The sequence below is a fragment of the Amphiprion ocellaris genome, chromosome 9, assembly GCF_022539595.1.
Source record: "Amphiprion ocellaris isolate individual 3 ecotype Okinawa chromosome 9, ASM2253959v1, whole genome shotgun sequence".
NCBI classification, from domain to species: domain Eukaryota; kingdom Metazoa; phylum Chordata; class Actinopteri; family Pomacentridae; genus Amphiprion; species Amphiprion ocellaris.
The window spans coordinates 8,023,332-8,049,671 of NC_072774.1; the positions used below are offsets into that span (position 1 = coordinate 8,023,332).

The 26,340-nt window shown below is 39.2% G+C and overlaps 1 protein-coding gene across 1 annotated transcript in view; it reads left to right on the forward strand.

The window, feature by feature from the left end:
* LOC111588827 (dynein axonemal heavy chain 11) overlaps nucleotides 1–26,340 on the forward strand; it is a 105,701-nt gene that overhangs the window by 58,332 nt on the left and 21,029 nt on the right. The window contains exons 3-57 of the mRNA XM_035943458.2: nucleotides 2,944–3,165; nucleotides 3,848–3,991; nucleotides 4,102–4,295; nucleotides 4,378–4,567; nucleotides 4,654–4,753; nucleotides 4,844–5,055; nucleotides 5,209–5,430; nucleotides 5,528–5,695; nucleotides 5,846–5,962; nucleotides 6,052–6,189; nucleotides 6,273–6,388; nucleotides 6,496–6,691; nucleotides 7,120–7,224; nucleotides 7,305–7,700; nucleotides 8,319–8,651; nucleotides 9,738–9,992; nucleotides 10,079–10,248; nucleotides 10,328–10,550; nucleotides 10,645–10,761; nucleotides 10,876–10,962; nucleotides 11,054–11,212; nucleotides 11,437–11,520; nucleotides 11,649–11,807; nucleotides 11,906–12,028; nucleotides 12,462–12,584; nucleotides 13,127–13,351; nucleotides 13,638–13,729; nucleotides 13,809–13,935; nucleotides 14,041–14,193; nucleotides 14,272–14,505; nucleotides 15,178–15,309; nucleotides 16,097–16,257; nucleotides 16,375–16,531; nucleotides 16,625–16,770; nucleotides 16,849–16,965; nucleotides 17,050–17,188; nucleotides 17,336–17,428; nucleotides 17,507–17,701; nucleotides 17,781–17,858; nucleotides 17,939–18,071; nucleotides 18,176–18,303; nucleotides 18,610–18,758; nucleotides 18,855–19,005; nucleotides 19,109–19,240; nucleotides 20,548–20,721; nucleotides 21,309–21,513; nucleotides 21,692–21,857; nucleotides 22,177–22,279; nucleotides 23,129–23,368; nucleotides 23,449–23,610; nucleotides 23,703–23,896; nucleotides 24,029–24,191; nucleotides 24,643–24,766; nucleotides 24,930–25,072; nucleotides 25,916–26,077. Of these exons, the coding sequence (XP_035799351.2) occupies nucleotides 2,950–3,165; nucleotides 3,848–3,991; nucleotides 4,102–4,295; nucleotides 4,378–4,567; nucleotides 4,654–4,753; nucleotides 4,844–5,055; nucleotides 5,209–5,430; nucleotides 5,528–5,695; nucleotides 5,846–5,962; nucleotides 6,052–6,189; nucleotides 6,273–6,388; nucleotides 6,496–6,691; nucleotides 7,120–7,224; nucleotides 7,305–7,700; nucleotides 8,319–8,651; nucleotides 9,738–9,992; nucleotides 10,079–10,248; nucleotides 10,328–10,550; nucleotides 10,645–10,761; nucleotides 10,876–10,962; nucleotides 11,054–11,212; nucleotides 11,437–11,520; nucleotides 11,649–11,807; nucleotides 11,906–12,028; nucleotides 12,462–12,584; nucleotides 13,127–13,351; nucleotides 13,638–13,729; nucleotides 13,809–13,935; nucleotides 14,041–14,193; nucleotides 14,272–14,505; nucleotides 15,178–15,309; nucleotides 16,097–16,257; nucleotides 16,375–16,531; nucleotides 16,625–16,770; nucleotides 16,849–16,965; nucleotides 17,050–17,188; nucleotides 17,336–17,428; nucleotides 17,507–17,701; nucleotides 17,781–17,858; nucleotides 17,939–18,071; nucleotides 18,176–18,303; nucleotides 18,610–18,758; nucleotides 18,855–19,005; nucleotides 19,109–19,240; nucleotides 20,548–20,721; nucleotides 21,309–21,513; nucleotides 21,692–21,857; nucleotides 22,177–22,279; nucleotides 23,129–23,368; nucleotides 23,449–23,610; nucleotides 23,703–23,896; nucleotides 24,029–24,191; nucleotides 24,643–24,766; nucleotides 24,930–25,072; nucleotides 25,916–26,077 (8,925 nt within the window). The 5' untranslated portion in view covers nucleotides 2,944–2,949. The remainder of the gene's footprint in view (nucleotides 1–2,943; nucleotides 3,166–3,847; nucleotides 3,992–4,101; nucleotides 4,296–4,377; nucleotides 4,568–4,653; nucleotides 4,754–4,843; nucleotides 5,056–5,208; nucleotides 5,431–5,527; nucleotides 5,696–5,845; nucleotides 5,963–6,051; nucleotides 6,190–6,272; nucleotides 6,389–6,495; nucleotides 6,692–7,119; nucleotides 7,225–7,304; nucleotides 7,701–8,318; nucleotides 8,652–9,737; nucleotides 9,993–10,078; nucleotides 10,249–10,327; nucleotides 10,551–10,644; nucleotides 10,762–10,875; nucleotides 10,963–11,053; nucleotides 11,213–11,436; nucleotides 11,521–11,648; nucleotides 11,808–11,905; nucleotides 12,029–12,461; nucleotides 12,585–13,126; nucleotides 13,352–13,637; nucleotides 13,730–13,808; nucleotides 13,936–14,040; nucleotides 14,194–14,271; nucleotides 14,506–15,177; nucleotides 15,310–16,096; nucleotides 16,258–16,374; nucleotides 16,532–16,624; nucleotides 16,771–16,848; nucleotides 16,966–17,049; nucleotides 17,189–17,335; nucleotides 17,429–17,506; nucleotides 17,702–17,780; nucleotides 17,859–17,938; nucleotides 18,072–18,175; nucleotides 18,304–18,609; nucleotides 18,759–18,854; nucleotides 19,006–19,108; nucleotides 19,241–20,547; nucleotides 20,722–21,308; nucleotides 21,514–21,691; nucleotides 21,858–22,176; nucleotides 22,280–23,128; nucleotides 23,369–23,448; nucleotides 23,611–23,702; nucleotides 23,897–24,028; nucleotides 24,192–24,642; nucleotides 24,767–24,929; nucleotides 25,073–25,915; nucleotides 26,078–26,340) is intronic.

Consider the following 26,340-nt stretch of genomic DNA (forward strand, 5'->3'; position numbering starts at 1 on the left):
CAAAACGGTAGAGCCACCTGCAAATCTGAGGAGTTTGTCTCACTCTCATCTGCTTTTTTTCCTCGAGAATCTGTCTCTGGATGTGAAATAAAGTAGGAAAAAAGTCACTCTACACTAAGAAGTGCATTTCCTTGATCTTGTGTTATCAATACGTAAGCTTATACACTTTAAAAACGCTACATCTTAAGTATTTACAATTAGATCAGGATATTAGTTAGTTAATTAAATCATTAAGCTTCCTCAAAAATATAATTTGCTGTTGATTTAAAGTTGTTTCAGAGCAACCAGACCTCTAGGCTGCTCTGAAATGTGGTGTAATAAAGGCCCTTGTCAGGGGCAGTTGCTGGGTACAGTGCTGTGCTGCTAAGACAACGAGCAAGTAGCACACATCACATACATTTTACTACAGTCTGTGGCTCCAACACACACTCCTCCTCTGTCCACTCCTGTTGTAAAACGGGGCCACAGATTTGAGCACATTTAAACCAAGAATGTTTGAATTACTGTACATACTTTGGCGATACAACTTTCTATAGTGAGTTGTAGCTTACATACAGATGGGTGGCTAATTAAAGGAAAGAAACCTGAACCCTTGACCCATCCAGTGAGAAGATCCAGTTACTCTGCTATGGAGGAATTTTCATGGGATGGTTTAGATCACAAGACATCCATGGGGCATGAGATGCCAGTGAATGGTTTGATGAGTATGAAAATCATGGTATATCCTTCACAGCCCAGAACACCTCAGTTTTGGACTGGCAGCGTTCTACCACTATCATCAAAACACCAAATTGGAGAATATTTTTTTTGGAGAAATGGTGTTACATCCCTTCAGGAGACACCAATGTGCATCAAAGCTGTTTTAGTCTCTCTTAGTAGCTTAGCAAGATACTCTATGTTTGGTTTGTCACCTGTCTGCATGTTAGAACTTCCAAATGAACATGTAATTTAATGTCTGTTAGGATGTGGACACTTTCGTATATCCCATCTAAGTCGTGTCTCTAAAATCTTAATATCGATCTGAGGTATACCAACAAAGCCTTTTAATATTTCTCAAGACTAGAGGACCAAATAATTACTGTAACATTCACCCAAAAGCAAAATGGCGTCCCCCTACAGTCACCTAAATGCAACAAAACCTGGTACAAATTACTGAAAGGCACAACTTCAACCAGGAGTGAACTATATTGTGGAATACAAATTAAAGCATAATTTGTAACTGTACATTTAATGTTATACTATATTTTACTTTAGGCAAGTAACTGACATACTTAAAATTGTAGTAATTTAAAATAATATAAATCATGCACTTCCTAGTGGCAGATATAATGACAGGCTACTGAAATAACTAGACTGGTTTCATGACTTTAACCCTTTCATGCATAAATTCTTTACAAAAGAAATTGAGAATTTTTCAGTGTTTTTTTTTGTTCTTCCACACAAGATTTGATGAAATATTTTACCCAAAATCTTTTATTTTGAGTGAGATACACAATTGTTCAATGTGTTTTAACCCTTTCATGTACAGTATATCATACATTTGCTGAGACATCAAGAAAAACACAAATATTTCCAAGAATTACTCCAAACCAGCAGTAGATGATCTCACGGGCCTTGTCTGTATTGTCATATGATTTCTGTCTTTATAAATATTTGTTACCCTGAAAAATGGCATCTTGAATTTAAAATGTAAATGTGTAAATAATGGTTTGTTAAATAGAATTTTACAAAATTTGTTGCTTTTCTCATATGCTTACTAAGAAATCTCTTTACTTAGATAATACAAAAATAATTGCTTTTATGTTTTGAAATTTGGTACCAGGGTACAATACTTTGGAGTATAGTACAAGTAATTTGATAAATGTATATGTATATATATATATATATATATATATATATATATATATATATATATATATATATATATAGTCATTTATTTCCTATGAAAAAATAAAAATGTAACTGCTCACTGTAGTGGTTATACTTAATATCATTAACACTCTATTTGCTAGTTTAGTGGAGAAATAAAAAGCTAATTAATATTGTGATATCATTAATATTTGATAGCACAGAAAAGACTAAATTGTGGATTATTGAGTACTCTGCACAACAGATGGATATTTGTTAAATCAACTGGGATGTTTTGATGGTGCAATCTCTTTGATAATCTTTGTTTTGTTATTGTTGTTTACCTGTAAATAGTGGTTTAATGTAGAGAATTTGGACAAATTATTATTTTTCTTGCACTAAAATACAGAAATTTCCACTTCAGTAACACTTACATACATCAAACTTGTCAGATTGATTCCTATGTATATTTTTGAAGATTTTTTCTCAGGGGTTTGTTTGTGTATCATTCACAGTCTGATTTACAGCACATTTTATTCCTGTAAACATGGTCAAAAAAGTGTTTTTCTCAAGCTGTTACCTATGCTTTCTGATTTATAGAGTGATAAAAAGAGGTCTCCAAACTCCCCCTGTGACAACTTGTGACCCTAATATGTCAACAAAATTAAATATGAATTTAGAACCCAATTTTATGCAAATGTGTGCATTTTAACACAGACTGTATGATTTTTTTAAAAACAAGATAATAGCTCATTTGAATGTTTAAACCTAATATTGAAAAGAAAGCTTGCATTATAAAGTATTCTTTGCATTCCCTCCTCATTCACGTGTAGTACTTTACCTTTACCGGCAGCATAAAGTTTTAGCCTTTAACATTTTGCAGCGGATCAAAGATGGCTACCTGGCAGTGATTGAGGAGAGTGCTGTTGCTAAGCGACGGGACGCTGACCCGCCCCCACCACTGTAGCAGGAAAATACAGCAGCTCAAAACTTTACTTACACCAAGTTAAAGGACAGTTTAGAGGCAGGTTTCTGAAGCTGACTCATAAAAGCTGTTTTTTTAAAATATTTTTGTTCAACCCGCCATGTTCGTAGGTCGTCATGTCCGACGAAGAAAGTGTTCCGTGTTTCCTGGAAGACGACAGAGTGAAATTTGTCGAGGAGAAAGTTTGTGGGCTGCTGCGACTGAACCGTCAGACCTGGGAGAAGAGTTCAGTCAGCGAGGAGTTTCAGACGATTCTCAAAGAGTTCTTTGAAAAGGAGGCAGTTCTGTTTTTCAGTTCGTCCAATAAAGGTTTTCTGGTGGCTTCTAATGAGGTATGGTTCCTACTGACTCTCCCACAGGTCGTTTATCTTGGGCAGACATTTCAGCGTGTCAGACGTATTAATGATGGCTAGATTCCATTTAGTGGAGATTTTGCTTTTTATTTAATGCTCGCTCACTGTTATTTCACTCACAGTTAAGTCCAAAGTCATGGTTTCTATTCCAAAATTACATTTTTAATCAGTTTTTATTTGACCAATCGCCCCCTTCTGTCTGGAAATGACATAAACAGGTAAAAAAAAACAAAAAACGATGTTGCAAAACAATTTAATTTATGTCTGTGTTTTGTTTTCATTTGCATAAAGGATGCCATGTCCAGAGTTATTCCTTTGAAACTGTCCAAAACTTTTGAGAAATGCTAGCTTCTATACCGTTCCAAACAGTCCAATAAAATAGTTGTAAATCAGTCTTCATTTGATGAAGATATAAATAGTCCTGGGCTTAACTGTAATAGAACTGAATCGTGATCAGTGTAATTAATTTCATGTGTGATTTTCCAACTGTGACAAGTCAAAATATCTGCAGTGAAAATTTAGATTAGTGTGTTTAAAGTGGACTTGCAAGCTAAATAAGCATATTGCATTTACAATGTAGACACTAATTATATTTAGCATGTCATATGTGATTTAAAAGTGTCATTACTGGTGAAATCTTGCCTTATTATTTCAAATGCAGGTCCCACCTGTCGCTCAGAACAAGCAGATCTATATTCTTAAGAGCAGAGTTGTTCCCATCACCTCTGAAAACTACAGGGAACTTCTGCTTTTTGGAGATTTGTCTCCAGCGCCGCTACTGCAGATGTCATGCACCATAGAGCAGGTGATTATACCACTGATCACGTGCGTAAATAAGCATTAAAAAGCATTATGTTCCATGTGCAGTCAGTTATTTTGCGTTCTAGGTGAAGTCAGTATGTTTCTTTTCACAAGGTGTGTGCTCCACTGCTGTCAAACAACAAAAACCATCACATGTGGCCAAACCTGATGTCTGAAGACATCATTCGACATGTCCAGAGGCTGTGCAGTAAGACGTCAGTCGTGCGAGGTCAAGTTTTAGGGAAGACTATCCTCCCTATCCCAGCTGCAACAGAGTGGATGGAAAAATCATACAGCAGCTTTAAAATGTAAGAAAACACCTACATTTTGCTTTAGTTTTGTTTATACTGCAAGTTTTGGGTAACATTTAGCTTTATTATTCCCACTCAGGTGTGAGAACTATGACAGGGCTCTGGCTCATGCTATAGAGACACAAGTCATCAACTGGACGAATCTGATCCAAAAGATTTTGAAGGAGGATTCGTCAGATCTGCTTGCAACGGGCTGTAATCCAGGACCTGATGCAGAGCTGAAGTTTTGGGCATCCAGGAGGAGCAACATAGAGAGCATTTATCATCAGGTTCTCCTTCTGATCTTCACCGAAATGTAGTTTAGTTTATTGTCATTCCGCTCTTCGTTAAAATGTTTTACAACCTTTTCTTGCAGCTTCAGAGTCCCGTTGTTCAAATGATGACAAAGATGTTAGAGATGATGGACAGCAGCTATCATCCAACAATCAAGACTCTGATTGGAAATGTGTTCACTGGTAAGAGGACATACTGCAGTCTTTACCACACAATCTCTATCTCCAATACTGTCTTTTACATTAAAAAGAATTGCTTTCTTTCATAAATAGCACTTCAAGAAGCCCAGGAAATCGACCTCCATCTGCAGCCACTGCATGCACAATTAATCCAACTGGAAAAGAAAGGGTTTCAACACATGGAAACATGCATCCCTGCACTTTTTCACTTGCTCTTCCTCATTTGGACAAACTGTCAGTCTTACCAAAGACCAGCACGCATTGTGGTGTTGCTACAGGAGCTCTGCAATCTGCTCATTGAACAAGTAGGAATCCTCATTTGATACATTTGCAGCAATAGATTACATAGTGAGTCACACGTATTGCATGCTGCTGTCAGTCTGTCAGATTTACTTTGACTTTAGTTTTCGGCTGTCTGTGTGAGCAAATTTACAGATTTAAAACCTTCCACCCTGCAGGCTTCCACATACCTCTCTGCAGATCTGCTCCTCAGAGAAGATCCAGAGGAAAGTCTGCAAATGGTAAAGAGGGTGATAAAAGTCTTTACGTGTTTTAAAGACAGCTATCAGAACCAGAGGGAGAAGCTGGCCAACCAAGTGAAACTCCCACCCTGGGATTTCCCATCTGCCCTGATTTTTTCACGTTTCAACCAGTTCTTTAACCGTATGCTACAGCTGGAGGTGAGATCAGATTTTGGTTTCATTCTTCAGGTGTTTCGCTGAGATTGTAATGTTTTCATGTGGTTTTGTTTGCTGTTGCAATATGTTTTCTTTGCAGGACTTGTTTGAGATTATGCTGGACTTTCAGAGAATGGAAAAGCTGGAATTTGGTGGAATTAAAGGGAAAGTGCACAGTGAGCATGCTGCTAAGATGCACAGAGAGTTCAGTAAAGACTGCCAAGCGTTGAAGCACAGTCAAAACAGCCCACTGGACTTCAACTCTCAGGTGAAACTCTAGTCCCAAAAAGTCTAAAAAATATTTCTACAGGAATTTTTATTGTTAATTAAGATTGAACAGCTACGCCTTGATTATGCAAATTCTGCAATTTCACACTGTTGTCTATTGCTAAATAGAATTTGTCGCTCTTTTCATTAGGGTTTTGAAAATGAATATAATGATTTCAAGATGAGGATCGTAGACTTTGAATGCCGCCTTGGCAGCCTTCTGTGTTTGGTTTTTAAAGATTGCTCAGGACTGGAATCAGCTTTGAAGGTAAGCACATCTGGACACTAATCTGATATTAGTTGCATTACTGATAATGTGAATTGTGAGTGACAGAGGTGCATTTTTTTGGCCATCAGATGCTCACCATTGCTGGACCCTTCCTGGAGAAAAGACAGATCAGACAGATATTTAGTTCCAACTTCCTCCTGCTTCAGCAGCATTTCAGAGAAGAGCTGGAAAATTGCAAATGTCTGTTTAAATCCCAGATGAATCAGGTACACGAGGCTAAAACTGAATATTATAAATATGCCTTCATTGCACAAAATACTTTATTTTTCCTTTGTCACTTGTTCTACAGATGGAAAGTGGTCTGAGTAAGAACATGGCTCACACATCTGGAGCTTTGAAGTGGGCAAAAATGCTCAGAGAACGCATTCAAACACCGTGGGAAAAAATCAGATTACTGTTCGACATGTCAGTAAAAATGTGCAAAAATTTGTTTAATGAAAAATGTGCTTACAAACAATAGCTTACCAGAAAGATTTGCAGACAAGAGATGACTTTTTAAACAATATTTCCAGGCATTCAGAAGGCGTGGAGATGGTGAATGAGCACAACATGTACATGGACATGCTGAGTCTGCTGGACCGCTATGAGGAGAGGATTTACTCTGATTGGTGTAATGGTTTGGAACAGTCCTGCCTCATCAACCTGAACCAGCCTCTTATCTCCAGGAATCCCTCATGTGGCCTCCTATCTGTCAACTTCAACCCAAAGGTGACTGATACGATGTCCTGGAAACATAAAAGCAGAAACCTTCCAATACTGAACAATTATCCAATCTACTCTTACTGATTCAGCCTCAAATATAAGTCAAATTGATTACGGTACGTAAAAGAGCCCTAAAAACTACTTTAAGGAGCAAAAAATAAAAATCTTCTCTTGGTGGCAAACTCAGATGCGGCCAGTTATTCTTTGTGCTCAAACTGTTTTTCTCTGAATTTCTTTTTTTCTTTTTCCCATATTGCTGACAGACTCTGTCACAAATCCAAAAATGGAACCATCTTGGCAGAGAAAAGGCTTATTTTTTTTGCAATTACAGTTTCAATTATTATATTCTTCAAAGATTTTGGTTCCAAACTATTTAACAACAACCCCCTGTGACTATGTATGCGAGTTAATCACTATTTCCTTTCACTTCTCAGCTGACTGAAGTCTTGAAAGATGTTAAATACGTTCAGACTCTCCATCAGCTCGACATCCCCGCAGCTGCTGTGACTGTTTTCGGGAAGCGTGACATGTTCACAAAAGTAAGAAACAATCAGTTGAACAATAAGCGGTGTGTCTTTCTTATGATCATTTACATTTTCTCCACACTTGCATCTTCCAGTATTTGAGCAGTTTGCAGCTGTTAGTACAATGGTACAACAAGCTAAAGCAGACGGTGCTGGAGGTGGAACTCCCTTTAATCAGAGCCGAACTGGAGTCCATCGACCTGGAGCTGACCAGAGCAGAGACCAGCCTGACGTGGCAGCACCAGGACTGCTGGAGCTTCATCAGCTCCACCAAACATCTCGTCCAAGACCTGGTATGCAGAGTGAGCAGAGCCAAGGAGAACTGTGACGCCATTCGGTCAGTGATGAAGGGATGGAGCAAGCAGGCCATGTTCTGCAGAAAAGACAACAAGAAAGGTTCACTTATACAGCTGGAAGAGAGAGGAGACTGTGTCAACAGGAAGTACAGCTGCATGAAGAAGGATGGAGACGTCATACATGAACTGGTGCAGGTCTGTATGGATTGATGAAAATATTCACTCAACGCACAGGTTTTACATGAATTCTTGTTACAGTACAATTAGAGTTTGGTTTAATTTAAAGCCTTGTTTCTTTACATTTTGATAATTTCATGATTTGTATTTTGTTTAGCATCAGATTTGATTTCCTTTCCTTGATGGTTCTGATGTAAGAATCATAAACTCTTACTTCTATATTCTCTGCAAAGCCCGAGTTAATCAAAAACACACTTGTCCGTGCAACTTTAGTCCAGCATTATTTGACACTGTTTAATTCTAAACTTTTAGTATAATACATATTTTTTTGACATCCCAAACTATCTTTGCTTTATATAATTAAGCATGTTTTAGCTCTTGAGGTGTCATTTAAATAGCAATATGCTCGTTATTCTCTTCTCGACTCTCAGATGTACAGTACTTTGGATAAAAGCATCTGCTAAATGAAATTGTAGAATTGCAGAATTTTAAATTGTTATTCTAGCAGGTAAAATTTCTAATAATTACATTTGACTTCCTGCATGCTCCCTTAAAGCCCAACAAAATAAATATTAATGCTATCGCAGTGCCAAAACCTTGTGCTAAACATCTTACCTATATCCTACACTTATTCAGGAGAATTCAGCCCTTTTCCGTGCTGATCCCGCTTCAGAAGCATGGCTGTCCTACCTAGAATATGTCGATGACATGGTTGTGGAGGGGCTCTTCAACTACATCAGCCACTCTCTTCAGTTCTTTGTGGACAACATGGAGCTGTGGCTGAATCAGGCTCCTCTGTTTGAGGCCCAGTTGTTGCTGAATGGCTCAGAGATGAACTTCTATCCCTCAATGGAGCGAGAGGCAGGAGACGGTCTCTATGAACTGGTGGAGGGGCTGCTTGGAGATATATTCAAGACTTCCATGAATGTGAGAAGAGTGGCTACTCATCTTAGCCCGGAGAGCTACCAGGTACTCTGCTCTAGATCTGAATGTTTACACAGATTTTATTACATACTGCAGCTGTTTTTTGATTCCTGCAAAACAATTTTCCAAGTGCCCACAGCTGCAACCAGGACTGCAAATAAGGAAGATACTTAACTTCCTAATGTGTTTCCATACTTGCTTCCCTTTCTGTGTAAACACTGCCTGCAGATCAGCCAAAAATGATTTTTGGCCCTTTGTGTTATTGTCACAGCTGAGTCAATAATGGGTATCATTTGCGCTGAATGCAGAATTTGTCGTTTTTGAAGAGTTTTGTTTGTGTAAATGGGGTATTTATGGCAAAATTTAAATTAATCATGTTGAATGAAGGGATTTTGATTTAATATCATGGTTGCAAGTTTGCAGCAGAACTACATGTGACGGACGAGTAGTTCAATGACCGTCATAAAAGTGTCTGGTGATTCTTTCAGTTTTTACAGGTTCAGGCTCCTATAAATGTTGTAATTTTGGCATTTAAAAAAAAAAAAAATAATATGCTTTCCAAAACTGATGGTGCTTAGAAGGCTAAATTATTATTCCAAAAAGTTGAAACGAAACACAAACATGAAATTATCTAAAGATTATCTAAAGTCGGTAATGAATCTTCTTAGAGGTAGGTCCAGGAAAGGAAGTGATTATTTTTTAAAGATACAGTTTTACACTTCTTTTTTGTTTGTTTTAGAAAAATAACATACATGTCAAAGGGTTTCATCTATTCGTGACATCATTAGAGGTGTTCATAGATCACAGACTTATGCTCATCAGAGCAAAGACTGTATTTTTCTTGTCCTTTAGGAGCAAAACAGATGCTGTTATTAGCAAATAATAGTATTTGAATTGTACGCTGGGTTGAGGTGTTTTGTAAAATTTCTGTTTATACTTTTGTTTTTGTGTATTATCTGATTTATAGTAGTTAAAAATAATCAATCATAAACATGTGTTTCATTTGGGCCTCTCAAAAACTGGAAAAGTGTATTTCTCACTGTTCTAAACTTGCCAAACTCATTACAGAGTTTTCTTCTACAAATAGCACATTCTACTGATGTTTCATGTCATGTAATATAACTCTTACAGGATGTAATGGATGACATGCTGGATTTGTTGGGCCTGAGGCAAGAAATAATGGAGCGAGTGGAGAATATCCTGAAGAAAGCGATAAATTACCAGAGGAAGTTTGATTGCTATTCCCACCTGTGGCAAGATGACAGAGCTGAGTTTCTCAGCCAGTTTCTCCTGTATGGACGTGGACTTACAGCAGAAGAGATGGAGGCTCATAGAGCAGACGTTCTCCCCGAGAACCCTCCTACAATCGATAAATTCAAAGAACAGGTGAAAAGTGTGTTAAACTTGTGTGTTTTTCCAATATGTGGATGTTTTTTTTTATTGTACCATCTAATATTGTTTTAATTTTACAGATTGACTGTTATGAGGATCTGTATACTGAAATTTCCCAGCTGGAGGACTTCAGAGTGTTTGATGGGTGGTTTCGAGTGGATGTGAAGCTCTTTAAAGCCAGTCTTCTCAACACTGTAAAAAAGTGGAGCTGGCTTTTCAAAGAGCACCTCTTGACATATGTCACTAACAGGTAAAATGACTGTCTGACTTTTACATTCAGATCAAGCAGTAATATTAGTTGTTCTTACTTTGCAAACTTTTCCACTCAGTCTTGATGAGCTGCAGAGGTTCATCCAAGCCACCGTTGAAGGGTTAAACCATCCTATGGCTAAAGTGGACCATCAAGCCTTTTTGGAAGTCATGAGTCACCTGTTGGCTGTGAGAGACAGACAACAAGCCACTGACAAGATGTTTGAGCCTCTTAGAGACACAGTGAACCTCCTGGAACGATATGGTGTGACCATACCTGAGCAGTTCTACTCTCAAATGGAGGTAAGGACAAGAATGGTTAATTTACCCAACACTTTCAAATGCTAACACAATATAAGAATTATTAAGAATCAAAATGCTGTATATTCTTCAACAGGAACTCCCTGAGAAATGGAGTGAAGCTAAAAAACTGGCCGTAAAAGTGAGGCATGAGGTGGCACCCATGCAGAATGCAGAGGTGATGGTTTTACGGAGACGATGCGTGGATTTTGAGGTGACGGATCACTTTTACTACATATTTCCAGAGAATTTGTTAAGCACCCATGGAAACTATTGTATTATATCCCCCAGAATGAAGAACATGAAGCTGCTATTTCTTGTTTTTCAGGTGAAGCAAATCAAATTCAGGGAGACGTTCAGAGCAACAGCACCATTCAGTTACAATGCGCTGCTTCCCTATGCTGGTTTGGAACAAGTATGAGTTTAAAAAATGCTTCATTTTAAGATTGAAATAACACTGTGTATCTACTGTACACTTTGGGTAACAGTCGCCATGTGTTTTCTAGTCTGAAAAAGCAATCCAGGATATGGAGAAAGAAGTAGCAGAGCTGCAGGAGTCTACAAATCTGTTCGATGTTACTATTCCAGACTACAGAGACATCAAGCTCTGCAGACGAGAGATCACAGTCCTCAAAGAACTCTGGGATATTGTTGTATATGTGCAGGTAAGTAGCTTAATCTGAATTATAACCATTTAGGGTTAAATGTCAGTATTCTTGAGGATATGGAAACACAACAGAAGGCCTCATCACACAACTACAATACCCCAATAACTAAATGACTTGACCTGCTTGTCCTCTTGGAGCCCGTTGTTGAGTCTTTGAATGCCTATGTCCCCATTAAGCCCCTCAGCCCATTGACCCCTTTGCGTGTGTCTTTATCTATACAGAGCAGTGTGGAAAACTGGACAATGACCAAATGGAGGCAGATAAACGTGGACCAGATGGATGCAGAATTGAGGAGGTTTGCCAAGGTGAGGTCACCAACAGTGCTACATCACACCAGCTCATCTCTCCTGCTGTCTTGCTGTCATGCACCATTGCTGTTTGTAACAGATGCCCCTAATAACTAATTATGTTTACCTACCTTCTGTTTGTGTAGTACATACAGAAGCTTGACAAAGAGGCCCGCGTGTGGGACGTGTATTCTGGATTAGACCTTTATGTAAAGAACTTGTTGACGTCACTGCGGGCAGTGAGTCAACTCCAGAACCTGGCAATACGAGAGCGCCACTGGGTGCAGCTAATTAGAACAACGCAGGTGCATAAAAACACCCAGCAAAGGTTTTGCTATAGAGAAGCATTTTTTTTGTCTTGCATCATAGCAGTGTGAGATTATGTGTAATTTTTCTTCAATAGATGGACTTTACTGTGACAGACAGCACCACCTTGGGAGACCTCTTGGCTCTGCAGCTCCATTTGTTTGACGATGAAGTTCGCAACATAGTGGATAAGGCAGTCAAAGAAATGGCCATAGAGAAGGTTTTTCTTCATTTCTAAATCCTCATCTATTGTCGTTTCTTTGTAATTACAAATTATATAATATAACAGGAATCCGGATAAAGTATTTTTGAGTTTACTAGATAGCATTTGCTTTTATAAGTTGTGGTGGGATTTGATTACAGGATGTTATCCTCATTGTCTGGCTTCATAGCTAGCTTATTTTCCATTTGGCTGTTACTGTAAACATTTTTCCATATTCTTCATGTTTTAACGTTAGAGAAACGTGCTGAAGTAACAAACAGGACTCTTTAGATTACTGGAAGTCCATATCTATATCAATTTTTGACAACTGAAGACTAGATACAGAGATATGAGTTGTTTTAAGTTTGAATACACATGAAAAACATGTACATACAGTTGAAAATGCATTTTGTATCATTTAAGCATTGTTATATGCTGTTTTTTATTTCAGGTTGTAACAGAAATAAGTCAAACATGGGCATCAATGGAGCTTTGCTATGAAGAACATTACCAAACCTCTGTGCCACTGCTTAAATGTGACGAGGAACTTATTGAAACTCTTGAGGATCATCAGGTAGATATCTAAAGAGATTTTATGTGTGACCCCACCAAGTCAAAAAATGCATGATGGCTGTAAATGCACAAGAACTCGTTCTCAAGATCAGTTGTGTGTGAGAAGCACTGATAGTTGAGAGCTGAATAGAGATGAGACTGCAGAAAGGGGCTGCCCTGTCTGAGTGTCTAACAGCACAGCTGAGAGTAGAGAGGTCCCTATTCAGTGCTTAGATTTATAGCTGCTTGAGAATACAAGGCATTGTTGCACCGTGGCGGTCTTTGAACATGTACACCAGATGTACTGGGGGGGTTACAGCCAGCAATTAGAAGTCTTGCCACTTTTAGTGCCTCCATCTTTGTTTAAATAGTCAGTTTCCCTCCCCCACTTATTTATGGCCTGGCATGCTGATGAGGTGGAATGTGTTTTCAAATAAAAATGATTAATGTAATGATGTCTGGTGATCTAGATATGGCATTCTCTCACCGCAGATTGGGTGGTAGTTTGGTGCACCAAATCTTTCAGATCGACCATGCTCATTTCTTTATGTCCTTATCCTCAAGGTTCAGCTGCAGAGTGTCTTTCAGAGCAAGCATGTAGACCACTTCCTGTATCAGGTAGTGGAGCTACAGAAACAGCTGACTGTGGCTGACTCCGTGCTGATGGTGTGGATGGAGGTCCAAAGAACATGGGTCTACCTGGAGAGCATCTTCAAAGGCTGTGATGACATTCGCCAGCAGCTGCCTGCAGATACACAAAGATTCCAAGTGATAGATGCAGAATTTCAGGTCTGCACTAACATGGCAATTGTTCCCAAAGCCAATGCAGGGCTGTCATCATTGTAAACATTTTTTATTAGTTTTTTCTGGTTGATTGTTTTTGGCAAAGTTTTAAATGACACAGAATTAAGAGATTTTGATGCAATTTCATGATTTATTCTCATTCACACTTTGACTTTGCACATAATGAATATTTTGCCGCTTACACTTTAAATTTGTTTGCTTTCTTAACTCCTGTGTGTTCTTTGAAAAGCAGCCAAAAAGTCATAGATTTTTTTCTTTCCTTTTCTTTCAGGGATTAATGTTGGACAGTGCCAAGACTAAAAATGTCATCGAGGCCACCAACAAACCTCGTCTGTTCGAGAAGTTAGAGGATCTGCAAAAAAGGTTCATGCTTATTTCATTAGACTTTAAGTATGCTATTTGAAATGTTCTGCTTACAATTCCTATGGATTCTTTCTGTCAGGCTGGCGTTATGTGAAAAAGCTCTCACTGAATACCTGGAAACAAAGAGACTCGCTTTCCCAAGATTCTACTTTATTTCATCTGCAGACTTGTTGGACATCCTTTCTAAAGGGAGTCGTCCCAGAGAGGTGCGTTTATGTAGAATTTCCTTTCATTTTACTTTTGTTGCGTATTATTCTAATGTCACTATTGTCACTTTTGGTGTCTCTGTCATAAACAAATGTGTTTTGTAGGTAACTGTCCATTTGGCGAAGTTTTTCGACAACATGTCCGATCTTGAGTTCTCCAAAAATGAACAGCTGGATAATCCCAAACTTGCAGTGGGCATGTACAGCAAAGATAGAGAATACGTCCCATTCCAGACTGATTGTTACTGTAGCGGGCCGGTAAGATCATATTTAGTAGCAGAAAACGGTGAAATAGCTACAACACTTCATAGAGTAACTCAGAATACTTTGCATTAGGTGGAGACTTGGCTTTCTCGTCTTGAGGAGTCTATGAAGGAGAGCGTCAGGGGTCACCTGTTTGAAGCCGTGTCGATGTACGAGGAACGGCCCAGAGAACAGTGGATTCTGGACTTCCCTGCCCAGGTTGCACTCACTGGATCTCAGATCTGGTGGAGCAACGATATGGAGCTTGTGTTTAAAAGGCTGGAGGAAGGATTTGAGTCTGCACTGAAAGACTACAACAAGAAACAGGTACTTTTTACACAGTTAAATGCAGCTTTGCAGGAAAAGCTGTGACACATCTGGGTGGTAATTCAACATTAATGTTCATGCCATTTGTGTTGTGTTGAGTCAAACTGTATTATATATAATACAATTTGAATTCAGCAAATCATGACTTTCTGAAAAACACAGTATAATATATATTTTTTTCATAATGGCATCATAATCACAGCAGAGTCAGTGACCTGAGCTGAGCTGAGCTGGTGGAGCCTCATTGTGGCCTGTGCTCACAGTTGTATTATCACTCTTGTCAGTTTCATCAGCACTATTAAAGGTTAACATGTCCTTGGCTGCTGTTTGAATAATCTCTCTCCCCCTTCAACCCACCGCACTGCACTGATTGGATTTGCTGTCATACAGGACCAGGGACAAATGACATCTAGTGACGTTTTAGTCAAAACAAGAACACAAGACTACTTTTGATTGTGTTTAAAGTACACAGGGTCCACTTTGGTCCATTGCATGTGTCTGATGTTCCACATGGATTGAAATTTGAATGACTTTGAATACTTGACAATATAAGTGAGATAGGAAACTTGAACCAAGATTGTTGCATTAGAGTGTCGCCTTTTCAAACCCATGTGTATGTGCCACTTTTCTCTTAACTTGTGTCTTTTTTCCTTATTTTTTTTCTTCCAACAGATCTCTCAGCTCAACTTGTTGATCGGCATGCTGCTGGGAGAGCTGAGCTCAGGCGACAGGCAGAAGATCATGACTATATGCACTATTGATGTCCATGCTAGAGACATTGTTTCCAGCCTTATAGCTCAAAAGGTGAGCACAACTGAATCATTCTATGACATTAAGGCCTATTTTTTTTAGCTAATTTTGGCATTATAAGGAAATTGAGTCGGCTTGTGATTTGTAAAAGAACATGCATAACCCACATTTATTTTTTAATTTTAATTTTTTTAATGATGAGGATATATATACAAAGCCAGTCAAAAGTTTGGGGTCACCTAGGCAATTACATGTTTTCCATGAAAACTCACACTTTTATTCATGTGCTAACATAATTACACAAGGGTTTTCTAATCATCAATTAGCCTTTCAACACCATTAGCTAACACAATGTAGCATTAGAACACAGGAGTGATGGTTGCTGGAAATGTGCCTCTGTACCCCTATGTAGATATTCCATTAAAAATCAGCCGTTTCCAGCTAGAATAGTCATTTATCACATAGCTAGACTGTATTTCTGATTAATTTAATGTTATCTTTAATGAAAAAAAACTGCTTTGCTTTCAATAATAAGGATATTTCTAATTGACCCCAAACTTTTGGACAGTAGTGTGTATTTTTATATAAATTGCAGACCATACAGCCACAGTTCAGTTCTTCATTTGCAACCAATGTGAAACAAAAAGAAAACTCTTGTTTGGACTTACAGCAGACTTTAATAGAAACAGTACAACTCCCAAAGATATGTAGCTTCTTTTATGCTAAATGCATAGAATAAAATATGGACTATAGGATTAGATACCACCTGCACAAAAACACATGATATTTCTTGTGACATTATCTCATTGCATGGTTTGATAGCAGCCATATGTTCTCACAGGTCACCACCTCGCAGGCCTTTCAGTGGCTCTCCCAGCTTCGCCACCGCTGGAACGAGCAGCTTCACCACTGTTGTGTTAACATCTGCGATGCTCACTTCTTTTACTCATATGAGTATCTTGGAAATACACCTCGTCTGGTCATCACCCCCCTAACAGACCGGTAACTCTGCTGTTTAGCAGTTTTGATGCATGCACTCACCACACACAATTTCACAACTATGGTAAAGAATGCTCAACATTGCATTTGTGTATCTCTTTGTGCTATTGTCAATCGTAGGTGCTACATCACCTTAACTCAGTCTCTCCACCTGACCATGAGTGGAGCACCAGCAGGCCCCGCTGGAACTGGGAAGACTGAGACCACCAAGGATCTCGGCAGAGCCATGGGTGTCATGGTGTACATCTTCAACTGCTCTGAACAGATGGACTACAAGGTGAGATGTTCAACCGATCAGAGTTTGCTTTTGGTCAGTTTTTGCATTTAGAAGTATGTTTTAATGCAGCGTTTCTTTTTTGTTTATGTTCAGTCCATTGGAAATATCTACAAGGGTTTGGCCCAGACTGGAGCATGGGGCTGCTTTGATGAATTCAACCGTATCCCTGTGGACGTTCTGTCAGTCGTAGCAGTGCAGGTGAAAACCATTCAGGATGCCATTCGTGCTAAAAAGAAAAGGTGAGTAGTTGAAGCTGAGTTCACAAAGTTTCCTCATGTAACAGTGTACATTCAGAAAAATTGTCTGCCACCTCACAGGTTCCTGTTCCTCGGTAAGGACATTGTCTTAAAGCCCTCAGTTGGGATTTTCATCACTATGAATCCTGGCTATGCAGGCAGGACAGAGCTGCCTGAGAACCTCAAGGCTCTTTTCAGGTGCGAATGATACAGTAACTTAATTTATAGAGCAGCTTTTTTCAGCATTAAAGTCATGTCTGCGCTGTCTGCGTCTTGCTGTAGGCCCTGTGCAATGGTGGTGCCTGACACTGAGCTTATTTGTGAGATCATGTTGGTGGCAGAGGGTTTCCGTGGTGCCAAGATTTTAGCCAAGAAGTTTATCACTCTGTACACACTCTGCAAAGAGCTGCTCTCGAAACAGGTAGGGAAAAAAGTGTGGAATAGAACAGAGCACAACAACAATAAATCTTTTCAGCAGATGCTCAAAAGCATAAAACAATTCAATAAATCATTCAATTCAATAACCAGAGTTGTGTACATCTTTACTGTCCTTTCTTTTTCTTGTTAGGACCACTATGATTGGGGTTTGCGCGCTGTCAAGTCTGTTCTGGTCCTGGCAGGAGCACTGAGACGTAGAGATAAAACGAGACCAGAGGATCAGGTGACTTCATTCGTGTATGTCATCTCATAGCCATATGAGAAAGCATTTTCTTATATAAGTGTGCACATTAATTCCTAGGTGCTTATGCGCACTCTGCGGGACTTCAACATGTCTAAAGTCGTGACTGAGGATGTGACCATCTTCCTGGGGCTGCTGGGTGATCTGTTCCCAGGCCTGGAAGTGGAAAGACAGAGGGACTGTGAATTTGAAAAAGCCATCCGAAAGACTACACTGGAGCTCCGACTGCAACCCGAAGAGACATTTATCCTTAAGGTTTGATGTGAATTGATATATACCTACTCAAAAAAAAGAGACGAAAGAATCTTCTTGTAAACATCTTTACTTTTGTCAGGTGGTGCAGCTGGAGGAGCTCATGGCAGTGCGTCACTCTGTCTTTGTTGTTGGAAATGCGGGATCAGGAAAAAGCCAGGTAAGATTTTTATGCCTCAGATGTTGTAAAAATAAAGGCTCAGCTCACTTTCAAACATGACATATTAATATTTCCAATAGATATTGAGAGTTCTGCATAAAACCTATGTAAACCTGAAGAGGAAGCCTGTGTGGAATGACCTCAATCCAAAAGCAATAGACAGAGATGAGCTGTTTGGCTTCATCCATCCTGCAACTAGAGAGTGGAAAGATGGTAAACTGAAAGAAGATGCAAAAATTACAAGACACAATTCAGTGTAAGTAGTACTTATACCTTGCAATCTCTCTTGTTCTTGCATCCCTTAATCTCTTCATAAGGTTTGCTTTCATCACTGATGCGAGAACAGGCAAACATCTCCCACCTTGGGCCTAAGTGGATTGTGTTGGATGGAGACATTGATCCGATGTGGATTGAATCACTCAACACAGTGATGGATGATAACAAGGTACCTCCCCTCCTGTTCACTCATACACCGTTGTACAACACATAGCAACCGAGGTGGTATAGACAGAAAAAAGATGTTTCTTCTCCCCCCACTCCTTCAGCAAATCACTTCCTGGAGTGTAAGTGCTTGGAGGTCCTTTTCCACCATGATGGATCACGTCACAGTGATCTTGTGCCTTTGAAATATTCTAAAGCAAGTCTGTCAAAGCTGATGAGCTACGGAGGTGTTTTCCTTATCGTTTGGGTAGTCTTGTCCCATTGTATTGACCGTTCAGATGTCATCATATTTGGGAATGATGTCTCTCAGGTCCTGACTCTGGCCAGTAATGAGCGTGTGTCGCTTACCCCGTCCATGAGGCTGGTGTTTGAAATCAGTCACTTAAGAATGGCCACTCCTGCCACTGTATCCAGAGCAGGAATCCTCTATGTTAACCAGCAGGACCTGGGCTGGAACCCGTAAGTTGCACAGAAACCCCCTTTATCTATTTCTCTTCCGAATATTACAGAGTTTTCCAGTGTAAGGCTGTTTATGTATGTTGGATTGTCACTCAGGTACGTTGCCAGCTGGATTGACCAAAGAGAACGTCAGACAGAAAGAGCCCACCTCACCATACTGTTTGAGAAATACGTTCCACGTTGTCTAGAACAGATGAAAAACACTTTCAAGACCATCACTCCCATCCCAGAGAACTCCATGGTGCAGGTGCATAACACACAAGCATGAGTGTATTTGTAATATATGTTCCTTTTTTTTTTACCTTTTCATCCACAGAATTCCAATATAATTGTCATTTTTTCTCATTCAGACGCTGTGCACTTTCCTCGACTGCCTTCTAACACCGGAAAATATTCCATCTGAATCCCCTCGAGAGATCTATGAGACCTACTTCACCTTTGCCTGTATCTGGGCTTTCGGTGGGGCCCTGTGTCAAGATCAGGTATTCATTCGCTTTAATTCAAGTAAATTCAATTACGGTGCAATAATTCTTATTTTCTTTTGCATATCAAGTTGCACAATGTAATCCACCTGCAAAGAGATTCTGAGTGCTTCAGTTTGGACATGACGGTAACACACTCTGCAGCTGTGTTGATTTTAACTCCTGACTTAGATTTAGCTTTAGTCTTTTGACAAAAATGTGCATTAGCTGTAGTCAAATTAGCTTTTTACTAATTTCAGTGAACAAACACTGTAACATTTTTGTCTAGCTTCTGTCGCTGTGTTTTTGGTGCTTTTAATATTTATGTCGTTTTGAAACCACAGCTGTCGCCATCTTTGTGGACAGTTACCATGGTTACAGAAGGTATTCTTGTCTACAGCGAGGATAGTGGAAAACGTTCAGCGTTTGTCGCTGACAGACTCTCCTCAGTAAATCCATTTAACAGTGTTATTTCCAACTCTGAGCCAAACTCTGGAACTGACTCATTTCTTCTGACTGAAAGTAACTTTAATGTTACACCCACATCACCTGTGTTACATTAGCAGACTTCAGTTAATATTTAATAAGTTTGAACTGCTGCCTGCATGTTCCTTGTATGTGTCACTGGTTTTGTTGTCACTTATTGTTGTAATTTGGTAATGAGCTTAATTTATAATTCTGGGTCGTTTAAGAACTGCAAGATAACATTACTGCCTGACATGAATGTAAGGAGCTTCTTATTTAACAGCAGTACAACAGGTCAAACTGATAAATCTACTGAACAAGAGAAATTTATTTGGATTCAGCTTTGATTGGGAGCTGCAGCTCTGCACTTTGAATTAAAACGGTACCTTTGTCAGTTTGTCTGTATTATCGCTTATTTTTCATTCTAAAAGGCTAAAACATTTTGTCATAGTTCCTGTCTTAAAATGATCCTTTTTGTTTAGTCTTAATTTAGTTTTCTTCATCAACAAATGTTTTTTGTCATGGTTAGTTGACAAAATTAACACCGCTCTGCAGAATTTATTGCATCCTAACAACACTACTACAGCTTAGACTGTGTTTCTGAAGTGCTCAATTTACAATGGATGTTTTTCAAGGGAAATTATGCATTTTTTTTTCACAGAAAAATGTGTATTTGGACATTAGTGTTGCAGAAAACTTCAAGGATTGTTAGAAAGTGTTATAGCATCTTTTGTTGATATTCCTCCTACTAGTCAGCACAGTCCCTTGTGTTGAGAGCCTAAAGTATGTCAAGTATATATAGTTTAAGCTTAGCTTAAAATTACATGAATTCACACGTATTATGTCTTGAATGATTTTTCCAGCTCCATGACTATCGCGTAGAGTTCAGTCAGTGGTGGACCAAAGAGATGAAGACAGTGAAGCTTCCAGCACAAGGGACAGTGTTTGACTACTATCTGGACCATCAAACCAGACGATTCCTGCCCTGGAGTGACACCGTTCCTCCGTTTGAAATGGACGTTTGTACGCCATTACAGGTAAGAATACATGAAGTACTGCTACTACGGGAAAGTGCAGCCCTCGAGAGAGAAACTTTGCAAAATGGTTTGACAAATAATTCACAATCACAAGAAGGCAGCTTCTTAAAGAAAAATAACCAAAAATAAACAATACAGTCATATTAAAAATGTCTGTATGCCTCAGTGAGCATAATAAGAGAGGGTGAAGTCCCATCATGAGGTTATGGCAGGGGTGCTAGAATGGATGATAGGCTTGCCACTGTGTCTGATTACCATCTACTACTCTCTGTACCAGACTGTGTAGGGGTGAAGGCATGAGCAACAAGCCTTGAGCTATCACCCACGCTCTTTTGTCTTTCTTCATGCTCCCGCGTACAGCTGTGAATGCTCCAAAGGCTCTTGCTGAGCCATAATTAGTGGGGTTTTGTTCTGAGCAAATGATGCTATTATGACAGAATAGATGTGGTGTTCTGGGGAAATACAAGAAATTATAAATCACATACAATTCACTGAACACATGTCTGTCAATAAATCACACTCAAAGAAAGCCATAATAACCATGTATGTTTCTGTTCTGTGTCTTCCTGCTGTTTCTATGATTGCAGGCTGTTCTGGTGCACACAGCAGAGACTGTGCGTCTTCGCTACTTCATGGACTTGCTGCTGGAGAGGAGACAGCCTGTGATGCTGGTGGGGAATGCTGGAGTGGGAAAGACTGCACTTGTCAAGAACAAGTTAGGCTGTCTGCCAGAGAGTTACATGACTACAAAAGTACCCTTCAACTACTACACTACCTCCCTCATGTTGCAGGGTGAGGGCTTTTTTTAAAAATGGGCTGTGCTGCACAACAGCACATCAAGTAAACTGTAGCACCATCTGCTGGCAGTGACTAGGTTCAATCATAACTTCATTTCTGTAGGTATTTGACTTGTATATGTAGTTTTTCGTTGTTTTCTATTTGTGATAAATCATTTTATTTCCTCTTGTAGTGATGCTGGAGTCTCCGTTAGAGAAAAGAGCAGGCAGAAGCTTCTCCCCAGTAGGCAACAGAAGGCTGGTCTACTTTATAGACGACTTGAACATGCCAGCTGTTGACAGTTATGGAACAGTGCAGCCTCACACGCTGATACGCCAACATCTGGATTATGGGCACTGGTGAGATCAAACCTCACACACCCAGTCAAATCAAGTCAGGTCAATGAATCTATATTCTCCATTCATAGACCCTCAGTTTGGATTAGGAAAAATGACATTTATTGCTGGGAAAGCAATGGAAAAAACTTCCGAAAGAGAAACGAAAGGAGCATCACTTATCCAGAAGACACATAAAATAGTAGCAACGCATTAAATTTCCACTATCAATAATTAAAATGTACATGTGTGGAAGCACAGTACCAGTTTTTTACTTGTACATTCAATTGTTGTGCTAGTTTGTTTTGTTTATTCCTTGAAATCTACTTGCATTTGTCTACAGGTATGGCAGACAGAAACTGACCCTGAAAGAAATACACAACACCCAGTATGTTGCCTGTATGAATCCCACTGCTGGGAGCTTCATTATCAACCCCAGATTACAGGTATGTTGGTCAGTAAATTGCCCATATATAATATTTTTAAACTTATTTGAAGCTGGCCTAAAAAAAGTATCCCAAAATAATCAGTTTTTCAATACAAATCTTATCACATGTTCATAGAAAAATGCTGGCAAATGTTCAAATCATAGTTTATCTTCAGATTAATCCAAATTACAGTGTGTGTGAATTAAAAATGTATATAATTCTCATAGAAAATCTTAATCTGCAGAAACTTTCCAACAAAGCTGCAACAATTATATGATTAGTTTTTACCTATAAAATTGTTTGCCAAACATTTTGATAGTCCATTAATAGGTTTGAGTAATTAAAAAGTTTCAATTTAGCATCTTAAATTGGCATATTTTCTGGTTTCTTTACTCCTCTGTGACAGAGAGCTAGATATCTTTGGGCTGTGAAGACAAAAATGTCATTTGGGGAACATTTACCAACCAAACAACTAATTGATTAATTGACAAAATAAGAAACAGGTTTATCGTCAATGAAAATAATCATTTGTGTCAGCCTTAGTTTTTGACGTTCTCACTTGTTTGCAGAGAAGGAAGTTTTTATTTTTTGTCATGTTACAATGCCAAATATAAAACTGATCTTGAATCCTGTGTGCTTTGGAGTTCCAATCAGGCAATGCAGTATTTTATTCTGAAGCAACAGCATTTAGGTGTGTTTTAGTGATACTAAAAAGAACTCTAGTGTGGAGTTTAAGTCCATATTTCCCAATAAAATCATTAAGAATGCTAGTTAATGATGCATTTGAAGTTTTAGTAAGGTGGTGCATTTGCAAACATATACTCCTAAATATTTTCTGAAATTGAATTGCGCCTTTCCTTTCCACAGAGACATTTCTCAGTGTTTGCAGTGAACTTTCCTTCACCTGAAGCTCAGATGTCGATCTTCAGTCAGATCATGTGTTTCCATCTGAAGCAGCAGTCGTTCAGTCAGCTGGTTCAGAGGAGCGCTACAGCTGTGGTTCAAGCTGCCATAACCCTTCATCACAAGGTGGTTCATAACTTTCTGCCCACTGCCATCAAGTTTCACTACACGTTTAATCTCCGAGACATATCCAACATCTTCCAGGTAGTGCTCCTAGTAAACAAATTTTACATGGACTTAAGAGGTGTAAGTGAAATATTCATATGGTTGTCTCTGCTATGAAGGGCATCCTCTTCTCTGGGCCTGAGACTGTGAAAGAGAGCACAGATCTGGCACTGCTGTGGCTTCACGAGTCCTGCAGAGTGTATTCGGACAGACTGGTAGATGTCAAGGACCTGCAGCTTTTCCGGAAGCTCCAGATGGAAAGTGCGCATGAATGCTTTGAGGTATAATGCAGCTTCTGATAAAACTGCTGTTCTTCAACTTCAGACAACAATATTCAACCAAAACATTTCTTAATATGCATGTCTTCTTAAAGGGACTGGAGGACAAAAAGTTGAAAAAGCAACCCCTCCTTTACTGTCACTTCTCCCAAATGGGAGCGTATCCTTCCTATGCTCCTGTCAGTGACTGGTCTGCACTCAGGACCATCCTCACAGACGCCCTGGAGAGCTACAATGAGCTCCATCCTGCCATGAATCTGGTGCTGTTTGAAGATGCCATGCAACATGTGTAAGTGTAGCTGGTTTCTTGATTATTAAAATAACTATAATGATCATAGTAAGTTTAATTAAATACCATCTGATGATGATAAGTAAAGAATCTACATCTTTAGAGGCATAACAAAGATTGTGTCGTTACCAGCTGTCGCATCAGTCGCATCCTGGAGGCTCCAAGTGGTCATGGCTTACTGATCGGGGTTGGGGGCAGCGGGAAGCAGAGCCTGACTCGTCTGGCTGCCTACATATCCTCTGTGGAAGTCTTCCAAATCATTCTGACTAAGGGTTACAGCATCCAGGACCTGAAGGTAAATACTGAGCTTACAGCCAAGAAGAAGACCAAGTATTTTATGACTTTATATCAAACTTCCTTCCATGAAAATGTAGACAAGTAGTTAGAATCCACAGGCATTGTCATAAGCTACATTCCTATTACGCAAAATGTTAATAAGGTTTCTCAAAAAATAAAATAAATAAATACTAGGCTAGTTTCCCTGCCTGCATGCATTATATCGATGTAATTCAGTTTTGCGGTGATGCAGAAAATAATTGTCAGATACTATTAAAAGCCACTCAGAAATCTTTTAATATCTCATCGATGAGGCAAATTTGTCAATTTAATCATTTAATAGCCTCTTTAAAAATCCTGTGCTATCCAATTGATTATTGTATTGAATATTAAATTCTCTATTGGACTTCATATTAGTGTGCAGGCTGCACTGTGAGTATTCACTTATGGCATGTGTGGTTTCTCTTTAGATGGATCTGGCTGGTTTGTTCATAAAGACCGGAGTGAAGAACCAGCGAGTGGCTTTACTCCTGACTGATGCGCAGATACCAGATGAGCGGTTTCTGGTCATTATTAATGACTTACTGGCATCAGGTCAGAAACTAAATCCATAACAGCCATGCATGTGTGTTTCACCTGCAGGATTTTCTTCATGCTTGTACATTGAAACCATTTGAAAACAATACCAGTGAGTGAAGAGTGAATGTTCATTGCTAGAATTAGTTGGTCAGTGATTGTGATTGTGTTTTTCCTCCAGGAGAAGTTCCTGAGCTCTTCAGTGAAGAGGATATTGAAGGAATCGTGTCCAGTGTGAGAGCTGAGGTCCGAGGACTTGGACTGTTGGACAACAAGGAGAACTGCTGGAGATTCTTTACAGACCGAGTCCGACTACAGCTCACGGTCCAGTCTTTGACATTCTATCTTTTTTTATTTATCCACTAACACTTTTAACTTCATCACTCTGAAAATATTATTGTCCTTTTTACATTTTTTTTGTCTTAGTAGTGGCTGAAATTATTTGTCATTTACAACATCAATTTGCAAACACTTCTTCTCAGTATTAGGAGAAAAAACTTGTGGTTTCTAATTTATTGTGAAGGCCTTTAACTCTGTATTTGCCACCAAAGCAAACATTAAAAAAGTGAAATTAAAAACTTGAGAAATCTTTCTGTAGTCAACATCTAGATGATATTACTTCCAAGAAGCCTAACAGAATAGAATATTCAGTTGCAGATGTGAGCTCCAAACTAAAGTGGAGAAAATAAGGGAGCGACACAAACCGAAAATGCGAACTAGATAAATGTGACAGCTTTCAACCAGAAATTAATGAGAGAATCTTCCCAAACATTAGTATTTTAGTGTAAATTAAAAGCACAGCTGCTGTATAATATTATTAAATATGTTTGACAAGCTGAGTTAACCAAGCCAGACAAACTGGGGGGTTAAAAGGAAGGAAATTCTTCTGTCAGTACTCGTGTATGCCATCCAGCTCATGTTTGCGCCAGGGCCTCTGGTAGCGTCACCGTCTGCTCCAGCCAACTGCGAATGTGGCTGCTGTCCACATGCCAAGGTGATGAAAGTGGGGGCCAGAAGGCTGCCAGTTATGGGTTTCCCTTTCAGAGACGCATCGCTTTGATATCTATGACTTGTGATGATTTACCTATGTGCACTTGGCTGCATGTCATGTTTGTACAGATCTGTGGGTGTACATGTGACCTTGTCTTTTTGCCTTTTTCTTTGCAGGTAGTCCTGTGTTTGTCTCCAGTGGGCAGCGCCCTGCGAGTGAGAGCTCGCCAATTTCCAGCCCTCGTCAACTGCTCAACCATTGACTGGTTTCATCCATGGACCAGTGAAGCTCTGCAGTCAGTCAGCTACAGGTTCATCCAAGAGATTGAAGGCATTGAGGTTAGACTTTTGAACCCAAGTTATTCTATCTGACCATTTATCTCACCCTAACAGCCAAATTCTGAATGAAATCAAACTCTTATATCTCCCTGCTTTTCACTCTGTGTGTCTGAACTGTGTAGTATTATTAAAAATAACAATATTAGCTCTTAGAAATACCCAGGTTTGTCACGTACCCCCGATATCCCAGACTGGGTTCGACTTTAATGAGCACCTTCTAATTACTGCAGTGCAGCTGGATTAACTTTTCCATAGATCCTTCA